Source organism: Microcaecilia unicolor, chromosome 4, assembly GCF_901765095.1.
Source record: "Microcaecilia unicolor chromosome 4, aMicUni1.1, whole genome shotgun sequence".
In the NCBI taxonomy this organism is placed as follows: domain Eukaryota; kingdom Metazoa; phylum Chordata; class Amphibia; order Gymnophiona; family Siphonopidae; genus Microcaecilia; species Microcaecilia unicolor.
In genome coordinates, this window is record NC_044034.1 from 77,032,105 (window position 1) to 77,050,511 (window position 18,407).

Sequence of the window (18,407 nt, forward strand, 5' to 3'; positions counted from 1 at the left end):
CATTTAGGATCATAAAATCAGAAGGCTCTTGAATAGTGGGTGAAGCACGTGCAGGTATAGGTTGGGGTTATGAAGTTAGGGGTTTGGTGCTGTCAACAGAATATCTAATTTTAGAAACCTTGGGGGTAAATATTCAGCAGGAGATGGTAGCCGATTTTTTCACCACTGCCAGCTTTATGTCCAGATATTCAATGCAAGTCATGTCCAGGTTTCAGTATTGAATATCTGGGTATGTGCTGGTATTCAGCCTTAACCAGGTTGGTTAAACCGGCCAAAGATAGGACTGCTATTTATGTGGTTCTATTTAGCAAGCTAACTTAACTGTTCAAGGGCTGAATATTGGCCCTGACTCTGCCCCTAGACCACCCACTGAGTAGTCAGTTTCAGCTTAAGTGATTATTCAGCAACACTAACCAATTAAGTTCCACTGAATATCTGAAGATAACCTCATACCGGTAATTTAACCGGGCTTTGAATATTGACTCCCTTAATTGTAGGCATCTAAGAGTAAAAGATAAAGAGCTCACTATTCAGCCAGTGGCTATCAGCATTTTGCTAACCGCCACTGTCAGTTAAACCCAGACAGTCGATGCCAGACCATGTCTGGGCTTCAACATTGAATATCTGGTTTTACAGAGCCAGCTAATGCATAGCCGGTTAAGGCCGATATTCAGCAATTAACTACCTAAAGATAGGACTGACTTTTATGTGGTCCCATTTATGCGGTTAACCTGGCTGGTTAAGTGCTGAATCTCAGCATGTAACTGACCAAGTACTGACTACGCCCCCAGAATGCCCCCAAAATAGCCGGTTTGCAGTTAGCCACCATCCGGTTATTTTCAGCGGTGTTAAGTGCTGTTGAAAATAACCAGCCTGAAATTAGGCTGCGATAATTAGCAGAAGATAGGCACATAACTTTGGCATCTAGCTTAGGTATTTAAATTAAAATACCCTGTGCTCTACCAACATCAGCCTTCTAGAGCACCAGTGGCATAGCCACAGGTGGGCCTGGATGGGCCAGGGCCCACCCACTTAGGGCTCAGGCCCACCCAACAGTAGCACACGTTTGGTGGTAGCTGGTGGGGATCCCAAGCTCAGCCAGCTGAAGACTTCCCCTTGATGGTAACGAAAACAGTACTCTCCATGATACTGGCACCTGCTTATGTTCAGTTTTCTGCACATGCCTGCTGCAGACTGAAAAGGTAGAAATTAGCATTTTCTCACCTGCTGAGATATTTTTTTGGTGGTGGTGGTGGGGGGGAAGAGAGCACTTGGTGCCCACCCACTTCTTGCCTAGGCCCACCCAAAATCTGTAGTCTGGCTATGCCTCTGTAGAACATCTTGGGATGTACACTAAATTGTAGTGCATTGGCCCTGTGCTTCAGAAGTTCTTACTGTCCTTTCTTTTCTTTCCCAGGCACAGTTACGTCATGGATAGTTATATTTATTCTTCCGGTTAACAGTGCCTTAAATCCAATCCTCTACACCCTAACCACCAGCTTTTTTAAGGAGAAGTTGAGGCAGCTGGTATACAGGTATCGAAGAAAGTTTGCATTAAAAAATGAAAGAAAAAACTTAACAACGTCAGTTGTATGGACAAACGATCCACTCTCACTGAATGCTGGATGTCTCAACAAAATAACTCTTGACGATGATGAAGTAACATCAACATGAGCGACTTTTTCAAGACAGACTGAGGATCACACTGAATGTATTAATATATATCTCTTTGTGAGGTGACTACATAAATGCGTGTTGACATCTGTGCTACTCTTGACAGGAAATATCTCCTTTGGAGATTAATGTACAGTTGTTGCTGTAACCAAAGTAAAGGCATGTAAGTGATTTGTATCGAGAACATTAAGATGCAGTTTTTCTGTTATGATGAGCAAACATCTGGTTGGCAAGGTACTAATGGAAACTTATTCCCTTACACAGCTGAAAACTAAAAAGTAATCATTCATGTGCAAGTATTATGGCATTGCAGTTGTGGAAGAGCAACACGAGGTGATAGCCAGAAAAAGGCATCTGTAGCAATGAATTATGACATCACAGTGTTTTCTGGTTGAATCGAATTTCATCTTAGTTCACAGTAGCATGGTAGATGACAGCGCAATACTCTGGCTAAGAAGCTTGACCAGAAGCTTGACCACCTGTTGAATATTGCTTCATAGTTTTGTAGTCTTCTCTCTTTGTTCTTCTATTCTTCTGGGCAGATGAATGTATATGTTTATACATAAACCAACACCCAGGCTCTTTATCTTCACTCCTCTCCCTCACCCACCCCAGGACTTGCATCCAAGCTCTCAACTCAGATTTTTCTAATGTTCAACAGTAAGTACAGGTGCCAACATTTCAAAATGATTGAGGATGCCAAATACAATGCAAATTACCCCTCTGTGGACACAACGAAGGAGTTTGCTCAACATTAGGGGTGCTCAGCACCTACTTAAGGGTTCAATTCAGCCAATATTGTGACACAAAGCTTTTCAGAACCAAATTATAATAAAAAAATACTTACATGAAATATGAAAAAACAGTTCTAAGGTCCAGCATCTCTGAATAAAACCAAATAAACCACTTTTATTCTTCTTTATAGACCATCCTCTGCATCAAACTGTATATTACTTTATCATCTACAGTACAATTTGCAATACCCTAAAGGGGGCAGTGAGGAAACAAGAGATAATATGAAAAATTGGCTAGGACACCACAATCATCTCCATGGCTCATATTTCAATGGAGAAGTGACCTATCTCATACAGCCACAATGGCAACTGTTGCCATAATGCATCCATAATGGCTGTCCTGAGGGTATAAAAAGCAACCGCATCCAGAAAGAAGTGGACATATACACATGCAGAAGAATGCCTAATGATCCTTGTGTCTCTGCTTTTGGGTAGATATCAACAAAAATGACCTTTAAACAGTAGAGTCCGTTGCTCAGCCACAAACTTGGAAACCACACACACACACATCTATCATTCATTTCTGAAAACAAATAGAATGTTATTTTACACCTCCTTGCCATTTCATTATGACAACACATAGCCAAAAGCTCATATTTCATGAGTTGGCACAACTTTGTCAAAAGCACAAGACCCCTTTATTTTCCACTGTAGCACAGTCCCCCCACACATGATTTCCTTCATAATCTAGCAAGCATGGTGCTTGAAATTACTGCCTGGACTTTAACAAGTTCTCCTGCCTGCCCTCAATAATACTTGCATTTGTAGTATTATATTTAGTCTTACTATGAAGTATATGTAATGGGCAGAGAAAGAAGATTATGTATAGTTGATAGCTTATGAATAGAGGTGCATTTGATGTCCTGTATTATGCTGATTTTAGTGTTTCTGGATAGCTCTGGATTTTCTAACCATCATAGGACAAGTCATAACTCACTCACTGGTTCAGGGAAGCAGCAAGGGCACTCTCTCCCCAGGATTTTGGCTTAATCTTCACCTAGTCAATAAATAAATAAAGCTACTAAACAGTAAATTTAAAACAAACCGTAGAAAATATTTCTTCACTCAATGTGTAATTAAACTCATCCATTGCCAGAGAATGTGGTAAAAGCAGTTAGCTTAGAAGGGTTTAAAAAAAAAATGTTTGGCCACGTTCCTAAAAGCACAAACCATTATTAAGATGAACTTGGGAAAATCCACTGCTTATTTCTGGGATAAGCAGCATAAATCTGTTTTCCTCTCTTGGGACTGTGCCAGGTGCTTGTGACCTGGATTGGCCTCTGTTGGAAACAGGATACTGGACTTGATGGACCTTCAGTCTGTCCCAGTGTGGCGATACTTATGTTCTTATGATGAAGAAAGGATAACTCTCGACGGCTTGTTATAGACATATTAAATTAGTCCAATAAAAATGTCTCACCTGCAACTTGTTTGCTGACCTTTACTTACTCATATTCAAGTGCAGTAAAAAAGCAATTGTTTGCTCAAAAGATCTATTGTAAATTTGTGAAAAGTTATGTAAAAACTAAAAACCAGGAAGAAAGAGTCCAAAGACTGTAAAAATCTCACATTTCCATTCTCCAGTAATGAAAAAAACATTTGTTGAAATCTATGTTTTGTTCAAAAAGTGACAGAAACAGGTTAATGTGCAGTATTTATAGCCCTCACCCAGTTAACAAGCACATTGCAAGCAGAGTTTGCATTTCAGAGTTTGAAGCAAAGATGTCAATAATACAAGCAAATTATATTGATCAAGAAAGGAAAATTTGTGGCTAATGAAGAGATGAAACAGAAAAAATTGTTGTAGGCCAAAGTTGATGCCGAGGTTCCAGATAAAAACAATGGGAGCTGCAGACATTGGGAGTAAAGTATTTTATTTATGCAGATGACATTCAAATTATTTTTCCTATTTGACATTCCTTGGAAGAATCATATGAATTACTGACAGCCTGTTGAGAAAAGGTAGCGTGGTGGATGAGGACATATTTTCTAAAATTAAATACAGATAAAACTTTGATTCTGTGGGTAGGAAGAAAGGTACATTCTATCCCCAAAATGGGCCCTGTTGTTGGAGATAAAGAAATATTATTGTAGTCAGTAATTCAGAGTTTAGGAATTCTGATTTATTTATCGTCATTTGAGCTACAAATTAATCAGATTATTAAATCCTGTTTTTTTAAAACTGAAACTATTACAACAAATTTGTGATTATTTATTTTTTTGGATGATCAACAATTCAGGCTCTGATCTCTTCCCAATTTGACTATTGTAATATTCTCTATCTTGGTTCACCAAAAAAACTTTTAGTCGGAGTGCAGTTAATTCAGAATACAGCTGCTAAAGTTATATTACATTAGAACAGGTATGACAGATATGAACTTTTCTTATAACTCTGCATTGGTTGCCCATTGATGCACATGTACAATTTAAAGTTTTATGGATGGCTTTCAAGATTATCCATGGGTTATCTTGATATTTAATACTTCAATCACAATCTCTTTCTTCCCATCAGATTTCTACATATGTTTATGTTTATTTCTTTACTTGATGTACTGCCTTTACCTAGGTAAGGTTAAAGTGGTTCACAAATTAATAAAAAGGAGGAAAGAGGGCAGGCAATTAAAGAGATGCACACATACACCACTGAAAAAACCCCAAAAACAAAACAAAGATTGATTTCCTCCCACAGTTATGCTTGTCCAGAGGTAGTACCAAAAGCCAGGCTAAAGAAATTAGCTTTGAAGGGAGGGAAAGTTCAGATCACAGGGAAAGGGGGAGGTCATTCCAAAGTTTGTGAACCAAAAAGAAGAAGGCAGTGGACCTAGTTGATTCACAGTGGGCAAAACAGGGGGAGGGTACAACTAGACAGTGCCCATCTAAGGAACGGAGGGGACGGACCAGGTTGTAGGGAACAACAGAGGAAAGGTAAAAGGGACTATCGGAGTGGAGAACTTTGTGGGTAAGAACTAAGATCTTGAACCACATAGAATTAGAAAAGGTACAGAGAAAGGCAACAAAATGATAAAGGGGATGGAACGACTTCCCTATGAGGAAAGGCTAAAGTGGCTAGGGCTCTTCAGCTTGGAGAAAAAACAGCTGAGGGGAAATGTGATAGAGATCTATAAAATAATGGAACGGGTAGACGTGAATCGCTTGTTTACTCTTTCCAAAAATACTATGACCAGGAGGCACACAATAAAGCCACAAAGTAGTAAATTTAAAATGAATCAGAGAAAATATTTCTTCACTCAATGTGTAATTAAACTCTGGAATTTGTTGCCAGAGAATGTAGTAAAAGCAGTTAGCTTAGCGGGGTTTAAAAAAGGTTTGGATGGCTTCCTAAAGGAAAAGTCCATAGACCATTATTAAAATGAACTTGGGGAGAATCCACTGCTTATTTCTAGAATAAGCAGCATAAAATGTATTGTACTGTTTTGGAATCTTGCCAGGTACTTGTGGCCTGGATTGGCCACTGTTGGAAACAGAATGCTGGGCTTGATGGACCTTTGGTCTGTCCCAGTATAGCAATACTTATGTAACCAAGGCCTAAAGAAGGTAGGGAGCCAGTGTAAGTGGAGAAACAAGGGAGTGATGTGATCATGACTTTTAGCATATTGTAGAAGACGGAATATTTTTGAAGAGTCTGAAGATGGTATTGCTGAGTCTGGGTAATACCAGCATACACAGAATTGCAGGAGTCTAAATGGGATAGAATGAAAAGCATGGACCAAAAAATGCCTCACCTGAAAGTCTATGAGTTTGTGTATGGACCGTAGATAGGGTAACCAGAAAAAAACTAACGTAACCACATGAGATATACACCAGTTGGAGGACTGGAATGATAGGGTGATTGAAAAACTGGAGAGGGATAGAAGGAGTGGAATGTAGACCTATAATCCAGCAAGCTATGGTTTTGCTAGCATTAAGGATAAGCCTGTGGTTAAGGAGCCAATCCAAAAGGGAATTCAAAGCAGTGTGCAAAGGACCAAGGCCAGGGGAATAGAAAATGGTGGGATATATAAGCAGAATGAAGCAAATGTTGTAGTCTTGGAGAGGTGTGGCCAATGGACTCATGAAAATGTTGAAGAGGAAAGAGAAGAGACCAGAACCTTGGGGGATACCACATTTGAGGGTAATATCAGGGGATGAAGAGTTACTGGTGGAGACAACAAAAGACCGGCCAGAAATGTACAATGTAAACCAGGAAAGGGCAGTATCCCTAAGACCAATTACTTTGATTTGGGAAAGTAAGAGGGAGTGGTAACCAAGTCGAAAGCTGCCAAGAGATCAAGTGATAAGAGAAGAGCAATGTTTCCCTTTCCAAGATGGTGTGAAGTTCGCTAAGGAGAGAAGTAACAGTTGTTTCAGTGCTATGGTTAGAATGAAAACTGATTTGCCTGGGGTGTAGGATTGAGAGACCATCACAGTGAAAGAAAGTAGCTGGTCAAAAACATTTTCTCAGTGATCTTGGAAGCAATGCAAAGATTAGAAATGGATCTGTAATGGGGGGAGGAGGAACAGTAGGGTTACTAGAAGGATCTTTCAAAACTGGCTTAACAATTGCTTTTTTACATGTGGAAGGGATGGTTCCGGATACAAGGCTAAGCATTACAAGATGTAAAAGAAGAGGACTGAGGCCGTGACGGGGGATTTTCAGCCAACTTGAGAATAAAGGATCAAGGGAGCATATGGCTGAGTAGAATGTGAAATTAGTAAGGGAGGGCAATTGGAAGGAGCTCTATGTTGTGCCAAGAGTAGGGGAACAAGGGGGGAAAGGGGGAATGAGAGGATGCAGGAGGTTCCGCATTGTTAAGTGTGTGGAGTAACTTGAACACTTTCTCGTTGAAGAAGATGCCTAAAGCAGAAGTTGATGGAATAAGATCTACGTTAAAAGGGGGAGAGGAATGGTGGTTGGTGAGGCAGGAGACTGTCTGGAAGAGTGTTTGGGCAGGACAACTAGCGTCATTAATGGCAGTGAGAAGGTGTTTGCATTTAGCCTGCTGAACCTCCACTTGAACATCCTTCTGCTTCTATGATGAGAATATGTAGTCCGTCAAAGTTATTGATTATGCAGACTGTCTCTAGACTATGAAATTCTCTTCTGGAAAAGATTTACACAGAAACATGCTTCTATAAGATCAAAAAAAATTTGAAAACTTGACTTTTTAATCAGTGTTTTTTTTAATTATTTTATTTTAAATATTGTTTCTGGATGGGATAAGATTGTTCATGTAGTGTTATATCTTTTAAAATATTTTTTTTTTGCTTTGGGCATAATTGCATTATACTTATTTTGTTTTTTGTAAACTGCTCTGAACCATTTGAGGTTGTAGCAGTATATATGCCATTATCAGGCTTATTTTCGAAACAGAAGGACGCCCATCTTTCGACACAAATCGGAAGATGGGCGTCCTTCTCCCAGGGTCGCACCTAGATGTGGGTACAGTGGGTTTGTAGTGGGTTTTGGAGAGCTCGCTGTGGGGGGGGGGGGTATGGGCCTGGGTCCATCTGTCTGAAGTGCACTGCAGTACCCACTAAAACTGCTTCTGGGACCTGCATGCGCTGTCATGGATCAGAGCATGACATCTGAGGCTAGCATAGAGGCTGGCACGACATATTTTTAAAGATGTTTTTTGAGGGTAGAAGGGGGTTAGTGACCACTGGGGGAGTGATGGGAGGTCATCCCCAATTCTCTCTGGTGGTCATCTGGTCATTTTGGGCACTTTTTTGTGCCTTATTCGTAATAAAAACATGAGCAGGTGAAAACGTCCAAGTGTTTATCAGGGACATCCTTGGTTTTTTTGATTATGGGTCAAAGACGTCCAAGTGTTAGGCACGCCCAAGTCCCACCTTTCCTACGCCTCCAACATGCCCCCTTGAACTTTGGACGTCCCTGCGATGGACTGCAGTTGGGGATGTCCAAAATTGGGTTTCGATTATGCCGATTTGGACGTCCCTGGGAGAAGGACGTTCATCTTCCGATTTATGTCGAAAGATGGCCGTCCTTCTCTTTCAAAAATGAGCCCAATGATATTTCAGCATTTTAATTTCAAAGGTCTTACATTCCTGGATTGTTTTAAAGTTACTTTTTAGTATTGTGACCATAAAGTCACTGATGCAGTGTCCAGGTTTGGAAAAATGCTCACCCATGGAAATATCATCTAAAGACAAGAATTAACTCACTCAGATGCCACATCAGAAACCACAAAACAAATAAAGGTGACACCTTCATGGCCATGGGTGAGCATTTTTCAAAATCTGGATGCTGCTTTATTTTACGGAGATTAGGAAAGCTGGCAAATTGGGCAACGCTATAAAAATGGGTGATTTCAATTACCGCTTAAAAGTAATCTGTAGAATACCAATCACACAACTCAATTAAAAATTTCTACATAAATGATCTGTATCAGGAGAACTGCATCAATCATTGAACGTGGAGAAAAAAGACCTTAGTAGAAAAGGAGACACACCTATCTGTAATTTGTCCCTAAATTTGATTTGATTTACTTAATATAATGCTACATACAAAAAATGTGTTCTAGCAGTTTAGAATAAAAATAATCAATTAACAATTACACTAACATATATTACAAAAATAAAAACAATGGATTAAATTCTATATATGGCACCCCAAAAAATCAGCACCAAAAACCCCCATTCAGTGCTATTCTATAAACCACGCTTAACGTTAGGCGGGAACCGTGAATACATTTAGGCGCAGCCATTTACACCAATGGAAACATGGTGCATATGTTCACGGCTAAGTTAGATGCAGATCCCACCTTATTCTATAATTACATGGATAACCAAAAGGAATGCCTCCGATCCACCCATGACCCTCCCATTTTCACACCTCCTTTTTTGACACTGGATCCATTTTTTTTAGCGTGCCTGTAAAAATGGCCCTTTTTTTGCCGGAAATGGGCATGCGGCAAAATCAAAATTGCCGCGCGTCCATTTTGGGTCTGAGACCTTACCGCCAGCCATTGACCTAGCGGTAAAGAATCCGGGTGGTAATGGCCTACGTGCATCAATTGCCACGCGGCGTGCATCCATTACACGTGCCAGAAAATTACAAAATATTTCTCAGACGCACGCCAAAAATGAAATTACCACAAGAGCCATGCGGTAGTCAGGTGTTAACTCCATTTTGGTGCGCATTGGGCGTGTGTAAATGCTTATGCGGCTTAGTAAAAGGGCCCCTTTGTTCTTAGTAGCAATCAAATGCAAAGATGGAAGTTGTAATACACATTCTCATTTTATGAAGAATAACACCTTCTTGTACTTTATTGAGGCTTTTCTTTTGTCCCCTCCCTACTCTTGGCTTTTTCCTCCTTTTCCGGTGAGTACATTTTGAGTAAGTCTACCATTTATCCTTTCTTTGTAGGGTTAGCATCACAGGTCCTCTACCATCTTGGTTGCCCTCTTCTAAACTGCTTCTATCTTTTCAATGTTGTAACAAAAGTATAGTTTCCAAAACCTGAAAGCAGGGTTCCAATAGTGACCTATACACACCAGGCAGCATTATCCCCTTCCTCACGTGCATTGCTATCTTTTTCTCTTCTTTTATTATACTGATTAGCAACTCACAGGTCATCTTGGATGATTCTTCCTAGGTCTCTTTATTATTCACTGATGCTTGTTTTCCCCTTTTGTGTCATGTCTGCAAGTTTTCTTCTCCCATTTGCTAATTGTTGCTGAAAATACCCAGTGTAATTCTTCACTTGTTTATCCTGGATATTTTCAGCAACTATTACCAAGCCGGAGACGAAAACTGGAAACAAGGAGAGGGCACAGATTTCAAATCTTGATGAGATCTGAACAAGGAAAAAGATGCTAGAAAAGAATGCAGTGCCCTTAGGACTAATGGAGGAAGCTTGTGCTTATGTGAAGGGACAGCTGTGTGGGTGAGAATAAATGACCATATTAAGCAGGAGGCAAGCAGAGTATCAAACTGCTGCTTAGAAAAAAAATATCCAACGATCTCTCACTGGAGATTTAGCCTATTTTGCATTTGAAAGAAAAAGCAGAAATGCCCTAGACAGAACCCGAAAGGACACTAATGTTCAAGAATAAAATTTCCTGCACCTGTGCTAGCTACCAGTCCTACTGGCTCTTTGACTATCAGCTGCTGGAAGGAGAATGGCGTGCATGAGATAGAGATCTGGCTCTGTGTTATTTTGGTTTTCCATCCATCTTTGGTTAGAACATCAATTAAAATTTTGCAGAACTGGCAATCCTGTGATCTTTTCCATCAGACAATTTATCAAGAAGGTGCTAGAACATTTAGGGCTGAAATAGGAATGTAGAAATCAAATTAAAAACATACTGGGGTAATTCTATAAGGAACTGGGAAGATATAGTAACGTAATAACATAGTAAAGACAGCAAATAAAGACTTGAATGATCCATCCAGTCTGCCCAACAGTCACACTCATTATCAGCTCATGATTAAACCACTTGATCATGGTCTTTCTTTGGCATTTCTGGGACACAGACCATAGAAGTCTGCCCAGTACTATCCTCACGTTCCAGCTACTGAAGTTACTGTTGTAGCCCTTTCCAGCCCATTCTAAACTAGATTGCAAGTCTGCCCATGCTGGAATTCGTAAAGGCGTGGGATGAACATTGAGGATCTCTAATTAGAACACATCCACACACATGCAGTCATTTTTTTGTACCATCCATGTTTTAATTAGAGAATTCCATCATCGTTTATGTCTCTACCACCTCCTTCGGGAGGGCATTCCAAGCATCGACCACAAACTCCATGAAAAATAATTTCCTGGTATTATTCCTAAGTCTATCACCCCTTCAACCTCAATTCATATCCTCTTGTTTTACCATTTCCCCTTCTCTGGAAAAGATTTGTTTCTATATTAATACCTTTCAAGTATAAGAACATAAGAATAGCAATAATGGGTCAGATCAATGGTCCATCTAGCGCAGTATCCTGTGTCCAACAGTGAACAATCCAGGTCACAATTACCTGGCAGAAACCTAATTAGTAGCAACATTCAATGATACCAATCCCAGGGCAAGCAGTGGCTTCCCCTTGTCTATCTCAATAGCAGACTATGGACTTGTCCTCTAGGAACTTGTCCAAACATTTTTTTTAACCCAGATAGACTAACCGCTGTTACCACATCCTCTGGCAATGAGTTCCAGATCTTAACTATTCATTGAGTGAAAAAATATTTTCTCCTATTTGTTTTAAAAATATTTCCATGTAATTTCACTGAGTTTCCCATGGTCTTTGTACTTTTTGAAAGAGTGAAAAATCAATTCATTTTTACTGGTTCTACACAACTCAGGATTTTGTAGACCTCAATTATATCCCCTCTCAGCTATCTCTCTTCCAAGCTGAGTAGCACTAACCTCTTTAGCCTTTCCTGATATGAGAGGAGTTCCATCCCGTTTATCATTTTGGCTGCTGTTCTTTGAACCTTTTCTAATTCCGCTATTTCCTTTTTGAGATACGGTGACCAGAATCGAATGCAATATTCAAGGTGAAGTCACACCATGGAGCAATACAGAGGTATTCTTGGTCTTATTTACCTTCCCTTTCCTAATAATTCCTACTTATGGTATTCAAAATGATAACCAATAAAATCTCTCCAATGATTTCAGCTAGTCTACATTTACATCACCCTTTCTCATTCTTTGAGGTCAGTATCTCCTAATATGCTTGATGTTCCTTCTTTTAAAACTGTTTTTCTTTTATCTGACTCAGAGCACAAAAAATTATGTCAGCGATGGGTGGGGGAAAGCCACTTCTCCTCTTCGGGTAATAGGAGGAGCGGAGTAGCAATACTTATTCGTAAGGGATTACCCTGCACAACAAAATTAATCCATAGAGACAATGAGGGACGTCTTGTGCTTCTACAAATAAATTACCAAGGGCAAAAGTTCTACATTTGTGCAATATATGCCCCAAATACATATAGCCCAGGTTTTTTCCAATCCCTTATAACTCTGGGATTACAATACAGCGATGCCCCCTGGATATGGGCGGGAGATTTTAACCAAGTGCTAAACCCCAATCTAGATAGATCCTCGCCAACCGCCATTCCCGGGTCAGGTAAGGGAAAGGGGATACCAATGCTCTGCAAGCACCTCCAACTAATTGATCCGTGGCGTACCCTTCATCCCACAACAAAAGACTACACACATCAGTCTAAAGTACATTCCTCCTGGTCCAGAATTGACTACATACTAATATCACAATCCTGGTTCTTTAAAGTCCAACAAGCCACTATTGGCCCGATGGAAATATCGGACCATAGCATGATATGGGTGGAGATCAATATGGGTGGCGGTAGTGGAGGAAGCAATAAATGGAGATTTCCTGCATACTTATACCAAGATAAACAATTGTTAGAACACATGCAAGTAAAATGGCAATTATATGAAGATACAAACTTGATCTCATGTGATTCCCCTACAATATATTGGGAAGCCTCTAAGGCGGTCATGAGGGGAGAAATAATAGCATTCCAGTGTGCTAGGAAAAAACGCCTGGCAGCCGGCATACTACAACTAGAATCAACTTATATAAAGGCCAAGAGGAAATACTTAAGTAACCCTACAACAATTAATAGAGACTTAATGTCTGCAGCTTTAGTCGCATTGAATTCCCTGATACATGAGCAAACAAAGAAACAATTAATAGCGCGACGTTTGAATTTTCAAAGATTTGGGAACAAGTCTGGGAAACTATTGACAAGGGTGGCAAAAGGAACTACCACACAGCGATTTATCCCCTCGATTGAAAATGCTAAGGGAGACAAGTTTACTCAGTTACATGACATAGTGAACGCATTTCATGAGCACTTTTCACAGATGTACACTTCACAAAATAGGGTCCAAGGCCCCCTGACTAAAGATTACTTAGAGGATGCAAAAATGCCACGATTGCCAGAGGAAGCCCGCCAAATATTATCTAACCCTTTATAAACACAAGAAGTATTCAAAGTAATAAAAAATTTACAAATAGGGTCGGCACCGGGATTGGACGGCTTCTCCCATGAGTACTATAAAATGCTAACGCCACAACTATGTGGAGCATTAACCGACTACTTAGAAGCGGTGGTTGCTAGGGGAGCCTTTTCACCCAGAGAAAATGAGGCGCTGATCACCTTAATACCTAAACCAGGCAAACCCAAAGATCAAGTAGAATCCTATAGGCCTATCTCCCTCATTAATGTCGATGTAAAGATTCTATCCCGAATTCTAGCAAATAGACTGATGCATTATTTGCCAGTATTAATTGGAGAACACCAGGTGGGGTTTGTAAAGGGCCGTCAAGCAGTTCAGCAGGTACGGAAAGCACTATTGGCAGTGGCATATGGGCAGGCTACAGGGGATCCTCTCATATTGGTTAGTCTAGATGCAGCCAAAGCATTCGATAAAGTTAACTGGGACTATATGTTCCAAGTACTGGAATATACGGGCTTAGACGGCTGGTTTTTAAAAGCTACAAAAACACTGTACAAAAATACCACAGCACAATTACTAATAAATGGTACCAGATCTAAGCCATTTGGAGTAGAACGCGGTACTAGACAGGGGTGCCCGCTTTCCCCTTTGCTATTTCTCATATATTTAGAACCGCTATTGCGTACCATGCTTTTGGACCCAGATATACAGGGAGTTACGCTTCATGGGACACTAATTAAAACTCTGGCTTTTGCCGATGATATGCTTCTCGCACTCACCCAACCAAAAACTTCAGTTCCACGACTATTAGAAGTCATAGACGAATTTGGGTTCTACTCAGGATTGCAATTAAACTTGCAAAAATCACTGGCCCTTTCAGTACAGGACGCGGTGCAGGAGGAGTGGGAGGGCCCCTTTCCCTTTCAATGGGCACAGGATTCACTCAAGTACCTAGGGGTCAAGGTACCGAAAGATCTAACAAAGCTATATAAGGAAAATATGGACCCCTTAATGAGGCATACAGGAGAGGTTCTGCAGGGGTGGCAGGGTTTGCCTTTGTCTTTGAGGGGAAGAATTGCTATGTATAACATGTTTATATTCCCCAAATGGACATATACTTTCCAGATGATTCCTGCTGTACTGGGATATAAGGAGGAGAGGTGGCTAAAAAAAACCCTTACAACATTTCTGTGGCAAGGAAAGCGTGCACGTATTGGCTTACATAAACTTATGAGACCATGCCTAAAAGGAGGGCTGGGGCTGCTTGATCTAAAACTTATTTCAATTGCTTGTAACCTGAGACACTTATCAGATTGGTTTCGTTCCAGAGAGTTTTTCTCTTGTACGAAAGTGGAGACCAGGCTGATGGCCCCAATGGGATTTGCTTATTGGCTACAAGCCCCTCCAGAGGAACTCCCAAACCTAGGCTCATACAGGTTTCTATTGAACCCCTTGCGGAAAACATGGAAATGGTTGAGTAAAAAACATAAATGGAATAGTGGGGTGTCCCCACTACTACCCATTAAAGGTAACTTAGCATTCCCGGAGGGAGGACAATCTGTGTTGTTTAAGAAATGGGAAATATGTGGCATTAAATATCTGTTTCAAGTAGTGTCGGAGACAGGGATTATTAAAACATTTCAGGCCCTGTGTACAGAATTTGGACTTGAGCAAAAAGACTATTTTCAATATTTACAACTTAAACACTATATACGCACGTTGCCGGCCATGGCTCTTACCCAACAAATATGGGAATCAATGAGCGAGATGATGGGCCTAGAAGCACAACTAAAAGTGCCACTAAAATACTTTCACCATCATTTAAGAGACTTACAGGAAGCACTTGATTACGTGCAGGTGTCACAACAATGGCAGCAGGAGCTCCGATGGAAACTGGATCCAGAACAGATAAAACTGAGCTTAAAGGGTGTGTACAGTGTGACGGAGAATGTAACCTGGCAGGAAATGCATTACAAATTCCTCATGAGACTGTATATATCACCACACAGGGCCTACAAGGCGACTTTGAGAGCAACAGATGACTGCCCAAAATGTGGAACAAGGGGGGCATCTCTGGGACATATGTTTTGGCACTGCCCAAGGGTAAAGCCCTTCTGGATAAAGCTTGGACATCACGTATCACAAATGTGGAACATACACTGGCAGCCAACACCGGGACAATTATTTGATGTCTTTAAAATTTATGGCAAGTCACCAGAGAGCCTCAAAGAGTTTTTGAAAAGAGTAATTTTGATGGGAAAACGTACCATATTGCAACTGTGGTTACAATCAGACCCACCTGAAACACCGCAATGGCGCGGTGCTATGATGCAATGTTGCATGTTGGAAAAAAAAAAAGTGGGAGATTTGGCCTCAAAGAAGGGAGACCAGTTCTGTAAAACCTGGCTCCCGTTTTGGGATACCCTGACACCCGTTGTGAGAAGTAGGATATTGAACTGTTAACAGAACTTGTAGCGGAATAGTTGAGGGGGGGGGGGGAGGGGGGGAAAAAATGTACAAAACTGATGACATTATTATATGTACTGTTTGCATTATTTGATATGATATGTCCAGTGTTATCAATAAAATGATATGGAAAAAAAAACTGTTTTTCTTTTTGGATAAGTACAAGAACTCAATCTTTTATATTGCAGGGCTGAGACTGTGGATTTCATTATCTGCTCAGCTTTGTGCCTTGCAGAATATGGATGAATTTTAAAAGGCTTTAAAAACTGTTTTATTTCAGCGAGCATTTCATATTTCTTCTTAGGAGCAAGTTTTGAACTGTTGGGATGTTATTAATTTTGATGTTCTAACAGATGTTGTCTTGATGTACATCAGTGTAATATGTATTATGAATGTAAATTGTTCTCCGCTCAGGGTTGTAGATGTGTGGGTTATAAATCTTTTAAATAAATACATACATAAATAACTAGCATCCTGCTTGCTATTTTGGCCATGCAGCAGGGGCGTAGCTACGGGTGGGCCTGGATGGGCCCAGGCCCACCCAATCTCGGCTCAGGCCCACCCAAATGACGACGACTGGAACGGCGACTTTTTTACTCGAAGTCGCAGCGATGAACGGGCGGGCAGCGCTTCGGTAGTAAAAGCAACAAGGAGGCAGGTCGACTGCTCCGTCATTCGCTTCCCTGCTTGCCCTCTGCGTCCCGCCTTCCTCTGACGTCATTTCCTTTCGGGCAGGCGGGACGCTGAGAAGGCAGGGAAGTGAAGGACAGAGTCGAACCTACCTCCTTGCTGCTTTTCCTACCATTGCCTGCCCGCTCGTTCGTCGCTGCAACTTCGGAAGTGCAAACAGCAAGCAAACCTGTGAGCTGCTTCATCCACGTTGTCCTTACAGGTGGCTGGGAGATGCTGCGAAGGGGGAGAGGGGGGGAGACGCTGGACAGAAGGGGGAAGAGGATGGGCAGAAACAGGATGGGCAGGGGAGAGAGGAGAATTGCTGGACAACAGGGATTGATGGAGGGGATAGGGGAGAGAGGAAATTTGCTGGGTATGGATGGATGGATGGATGGATGGATGGGGGGAGGGCAGGGGAGAATGGAGAGTTGCTGGACGGAGCGGAGGGCAGGGGAAGGAGGAGAATTGCTGGGGATGGATGGAGGGGAAAGGGGAGAGAGGAGAATTGCTGGGGATGGATGGAGGGAAAAGGGGAGAGAGGAAATTTGCTGGAGATGGATGGAGGAGAGGGCAGGGGAGAATGGAGAGTTTCTGGACGGAGCGGAGGGCAGGGGAAGGAGGAGAATTGCTGGGGATGGATGGAGGGGAAAGGGGAGAGAGGAAATTTGCTGGAGATGGATGGAGATGGGGCAGGGGAGAATGGAGAGTTGCTGGACGGAGCGGAGGGCAGGGGAAGGAGGAGAATTGCTGGACATGGATGGATGGAGGGGAAAGGGGAGAGAGGAAATTTGCTGGGGATGGATGGATGGATGGATGGATGGATGGATGGATGGATGGAGGGGAGGGCAGGGGAGAGAGGAGAATTGCTGAACATGCAGGGGACATTTCTTGTCTGGAAAGAAGGTGAGCCCTTAGGTCCCGCAAGGCCCCGAAGGACCTCAGAGGACAGCCGTGCAACCCCAAGTCTTCACCCGCGGTGACCGCCATTCACCGGGGGTTGAGCCCCCAGCTGCAGGCGGCCAACGGGACTTCCGGAACCGCGGGGTTGACGAACTGACCCAGTACCGGAACCGGGAGCGGGGAAGGCAGGTGGAAATCAGAGTAGTCCAACAACAGGCCACAGGTCAGGACAGGCGGCTATCAGAGTCGTCCAAAAACAGGCAACAGGTCAGGGCAGGCAGCTAACAGAGTTGTCCAGAAACAGTCCAAAGGTCAAACCAGGAGAGCAAGGGAACGCACTGAAAACAAGAACACACAAAGACGGGCCTTGGGAAACAGAACCTGAAGCAACGTCCTGTTTCAGCCCCACTTCTTAAATACTGTCAGCATTCAACCGCCCAGCCCCAGCCGACATGGCCGGCCAATCGGAACCCGGCTACTGAAGAAATCCCTCTGGTTGGTTCCTTCCGGCCTCCCAGGCGGGGCTACAGCACCGGCATCCCAATCTGGTTCCTCTGAGGTGGAGCTTCGGGTTCCCGCACCCGAATGTGGAGAAGACACCGGCCATCGCGTCTCGGCGCCATCCTCCCCGCTGGCGCAAGCACGGACCCCATAGCCGGCGACCGAGAGCCCAGAAACCGCGATCGCCAGCCCACGGGCTCAGCCCCGGACAGGGCGGCCATCGTCGTGGCGAGCCCCGCTCTCAGCCGCGGCCTCAAGAAGGCCGGCCATCACCGCAATAGACACCGGCTCGGCCCCGACTGCACCCGGAACAGACGCCCATTTGGGAAACCGTCGGGTAAGCCCTCTCTGGCTGCGGGTCCTTCCTCCCGGCACTTGCTTCCCGCAGAGGAGCAGCCAGAGGGAGTGAAGGATGTGACAGGACAGAGGACATTTGCTGGATATGGGTGGATGGAGGAGATG

General features: G+C 42.5%; 1 protein-coding gene across 1 annotated transcript in view; it reads left to right on the forward strand.

The window, feature by feature from the left end:
* The window catches only part of RXFP2 (relaxin family peptide receptor 2), a 128,478-nt gene extending 126,804 nt beyond the window's left edge, over positions 1-1,674 (forward strand). The window contains exon 18 of the mRNA XM_030202402.1: positions 1,418-1,674. Within this exon, the coding sequence (XP_030058262.1) occupies positions 1,418-1,674 (257 nt within the window). The remainder of the gene's footprint in view (positions 1-1,417) is intronic.
* The last annotated feature ends 16,733 nt before the right edge of the window (positions 1,675-18,407 follow it).